This window comes from Pinus tabuliformis, chromosome J, assembly GCF_031772625.1.
Source record: "Pinus tabuliformis cultivar Carrire ecotype Pingquan chromosome J, CPIR1, whole genome shotgun sequence".
Lineage (NCBI taxonomy): Eukaryota > Viridiplantae > Streptophyta > Pinopsida > Pinales > Pinaceae > Pinus > Pinus tabuliformis.
In genome coordinates, this window is record NC_142295.1 from 580,821,215 (window position 1) to 580,825,760 (window position 4,546).

The 4,546-nt window shown below is 33.7% G+C and overlaps 1 protein-coding gene across 1 annotated transcript; it reads left to right on the plus strand.

Annotated features, from left to right (window-relative positions):
• Window positions 1-247: 247 nt before the first annotated feature.
• LOC149228312 (uncharacterized) lies at window positions 248-826 on the plus strand. The gene has a single exon (XM_089380736.1). It carries the CDS (start codon window positions 248-250, stop codon window positions 824-826), a length of 579 nt encoding a protein of 192 aa, XP_089236862.1.
• Window positions 827-4,546: the final 3,720 nt, after the last annotated feature.

Consider the following 4,546-nt stretch of genomic DNA (forward strand, 5'->3'; position numbering starts at 1 on the left):
AGCCCCAAAAATTCACAAAGAAGGCATCCCCATAAGACCCATTGTCAACACCATTGGGGGTCCTACTTACCATCTCGCGAAATATCTGGCTAAAAAACTCAAACCCATGGTAGGGAACACCAACTCCTTTGTAAAAGATTCCAATCACTTCATCAATGAGATCAAACAAATAAAACTAGACTAGCATGACATCTTAGTTAGCTTTGATGTAAAATCTCTCTATACTAACATTCCCATAGATGAAGCCATGGAAGTCGTCCATAAAATCACTGATCCTAACACAACTAAATTGGTAGAAATCTATCTAAAATCTACCTTTTTCAGTTTTAAAGATGACATATATGAACAGACGTGTGGTGTAGCTATGGGATCACCTCTATCTCCCATCATTGCCAATCTATTCATGGAAGACTTTGAAACAAAAGCCATTGATTCATCCCCATTAAAACCTAAACTTTGGAAAAGATTTGTCGACGACACCTACATTATCTGGCCTCATGGAAAAGGCTTAGATAACTTCTTGAAGCACCTCAACAGTCAATCACATTCTATCAAGTTTACTATGGAAGTGGAAGAAAATGGAAGCCTGCCCTTTCTCGACATCCTTATCAAAAGAAACCAAGATGGCACCATATCTCACCAGGTCTATCGTAAGAAGACCCACACAGAACATTACCTTCATGCCAGCTCTCACCATCATCCTGCTCAAAAACTTGGGGTTCTCAACACACTAGCAACCAGGGCTATTCGCATTTCAGATGATGATCATTTTCAACAAGAGAAGGAACATCTCATGAACATTTTCGAGAAGAATGGATATAGATGACACCAAGGAATCAAAGCATTCAAAAAGGCAGAGAATCCTAAAAACAAGCAACCAAGGGATGACTATGCAAGTAAGGTCAACCTACCCTACATATTGGGGACCACTAATAAAATTGAGAACATTCTAAAGAAAAACAATATAAAAACCACATTCAAGCCTATGAACACCATTAGTCGCTGCCTCAAATCGGTGAAAGATCCTATTGATCCTAAATGCCATAAAGGGGTTTATTTAGTTCCTTGCTCTTGTGGCAAAACATACATCAGTGAAACAAGTCGATCTATTTTAACTAGAATTCAAGAGCATGCCGCTGAAATTAAACACAATAGGTCCAAGACCCCAGCATTAGTTGAGCACTCGAGCAAAACCAATCATCATATTTTTATAGAGAACTCCTGTGTGGTGGCCAAGATTGATTATTATCACCATAGGAAATTTAGAGAAGCCATCGAAATATGAAAGCACCTTAACAACCTTAACCGCGATGAAGGTTGGAAAATCAGTGATAATTGGATTCCTGCTCTAACCCGTGATTCTACCTTCTCCTAGTTGCTACTTGCCCTCTTATCAATGAATATGACCTTTCTAGCCTTCCCCATAATTCACCATCCTTAAAATTTATTAAAAATACTTTTAATAAACATATCGTTAATATTACTAAAATTTATTAAAATACTCTAATATTAATAAATAATACTCTAATATTCACTAAAATACTCTAATATTACTAGAAAGATTTATTAAAATACTATAAAATTACTAACATTTATATAAATACTCTATCTCAAATTAAAATTAATTTAATTTTAAATAAATGAATAAATTTTATATATATACTTTACAAACCTTATAAAACAATTTCAAAATTAAAATTAGTTGAATAAATTAATTAATTAATTAATAAAAAACTATATATATACTTTATAAATTAAAATTAGTTTAATAAAATTGTAATTCTATTTAATCCCAAAATAATTAAAAGAGAGAAAAACAAACAATAAATTTAGATCTCCATCCCAAATATAAAATTATTTAATTAAAAATTATATTATTTCTATTTTATATTAAACATTATTCTACCAAACATGAGTTACATTAAAAATTAGGTTAAAACTAATACCTGAATTAAACACCACATGTCAGTTCATTACTAAAATTGGTCAGTTGTCATTCATTCCCATCTGAACCCTCACCTTTATTTATTTACACTATTGAGTTCTGACTTCTTCACTCATGGATCTATCCTGATGATGAACCATGGAGGATGGTTCGAAACATCGATTCCAATAATTTGTATGTGATGACTCCGGAAGACAACACTACACATAATATAGATCGTAGAAGCCTCAAATCAATAATTATTTTCATCTTATCAACCAATGTGAAGAACTACATGGTATACATCGACATTTAAAGGGGAGGAAATCTTGATGTAAAAGAATTAGTTGGTCAAATGAACACAACTAATTCTATCTTTTCTAGAAGTTTCAAAAGCGTTTAACCACTTTTATTATTTAATTTGATCCTCTAGAAAAAAGGGGAATATTTTATTATTATTTTATCTTGACCACATCAAAAAGTTTGATTATCACTTGTGTTTTCCCATGGTATTGGTTTTTCCCATACAATTGTAACTGATGGGTTAGAGGTCTCCTTACTCTATAAAAGAAAGACACTCTATCTCACTCGACATTAAATCATTTTTGGAGGAATAAAAAAAAATGCCAACATTTCTTCTTTAGCTCTTCCATTTGTCTTTTTGGGTATTTGATTTCCTTTCTATACTTTCGAGTGGAAGGAATTAACAATATCGTATTTGGAGTAAATGAGTGCGAAGAGAGAATTTGTCACTACAACAAATATTTTGATTTAGGTCTTTAATTTTTCTCCTATACTGTAGGTGGACGAATTTCGGGATACTAGTTTGGAATTGAATAATTTCGAAGAGAGGGATCATCAACAAAAGATCGTTTTAGGTACACAATAGCAATTTTTTCTCATTTCATTTACTGCAAAATTTATAGATTCTGGGGTCTCTTAGTTTTATATCTTAAAACAAAATGCCTTATTTAATTTAATTAGACTTAAACTTTAAATTAGATTTAAATTTTGATTAGATTCATTTTGAGTTTGGGTTTTGATTTTTTTCTCTTTTTTTTTTCGGAATTATTTAGCCTTGTCTAGATTTAGAATTAATTTGAGTTGTTTTGAAATTTAACTAGATTTTATTACATTTTACCCTTATTTTTATTAGTCTTTGCCTCGTCAAGGACTATAACCATTGCCTCGCATCAAAGTGCGTTGAATTTCAATATTGTTCCAGGTTTTTTGTAATCTTAACCAAAGTTTCAAAGAAAATGCTTAATATTTCTATTTTCCTGTAAATTCAAAAATATTTTTCTAATTTTTTGATAATATTATTTCTAATTTTTTATTCGCTGAGAGAGCTCTGATAGGACATAATTCCCTTAGCAGTGAGTGTTTTATTTTTGGTATTTATCAATGCCTAGCAAATAATTTTAAAATAGAAAAAGGCTAATTTTGTGAGTGGTCATTCCTGTGGTGAGTGCTCTGACACTAGCACCATCATGCTACCACACTGCCCAATGATGTCAGAACTGAAGCAACACAATGATGCCAAAACTGACATGGTTGCAGGTCCTTTAGGTAGGCGAGGGGGTGAATGATGATCCAGGTGGATATTAGTGGCCACCGCCTATTCCACTTGGACCCCACTACTATCTCTTTTAGTTTTTCAGTTTCCTTAATTGTAGAACAGTTTACTATTTTTGGCAAGTTTTCAAGTCCTGAACTTTTGGAGCTGTTTTGAGGATCTAAACGACGTTTTTTTTGAAAAATTGGGCAAACAAAAAGCTTAACATATATCTACATTTCAAAGATGTAGTCCTCAGATAGATCTTTCTAACGAGGTATTGTGTGCATCAAACAAAGATCGTATGCCAAAGTTACAACCCCAGGAAGTTGATGTACCAATTTACCCAAATGTGGCCCCATAGTTTTGGTGCTTCATCTCCTAGGGTTAGGTTTTTGGATGTTTAGGGTTTTCCATTGTTTCTTAATAATAAATAGGTCTTCGAGCCTCATTGTAACATAGTTTAGAGGTATGTAGCTGCCACATCTCTCCTCAGAGATAAGCTACCATCACCCGAGCTAGTTTTATTTCCTTTCTTTTTGTAGGCATATTTCAATATTTGATATTAATGAAATGAAATGTTATTTCTATTGCATCTCTTTATTTATGGTCATATCTGTAATTTGTTGCTTTCCTGTTTAATTTCATATCAGTGGTATCAGAGCGGTATTCTCTTTCTCATTTTTTCTTTGCATGTCCCCAATGAGGTCGGGATATAAAGAGTCAGGGCTCGAACTGGTCGAACTTTTGCATGACCAGCCTCGCAAATCCCAACGGCCTCCTATGGCAGAAGAGAAGAAAGACGAGGGGGAAGGATATGCTTTCAAAATCTTGCCCGAAGAAGCCCTCAAACGAGAGAGGAACGCAATGATGGACAACTTTGCCCAGATCCTTCAACGGCTACCCAAAGGCGACACATCTCCTTCCAGCAGCTACTCTGGAGGTGCCACACCCTTTAAGGTACAAGTCAACTCTGACATCCCATGTTTGAAGGTCAGATAGATGTGGATGTCATAGATAAATGGTTAACTCTATTAGAAGGATATTTTTTTCATGATTTTTCCAGC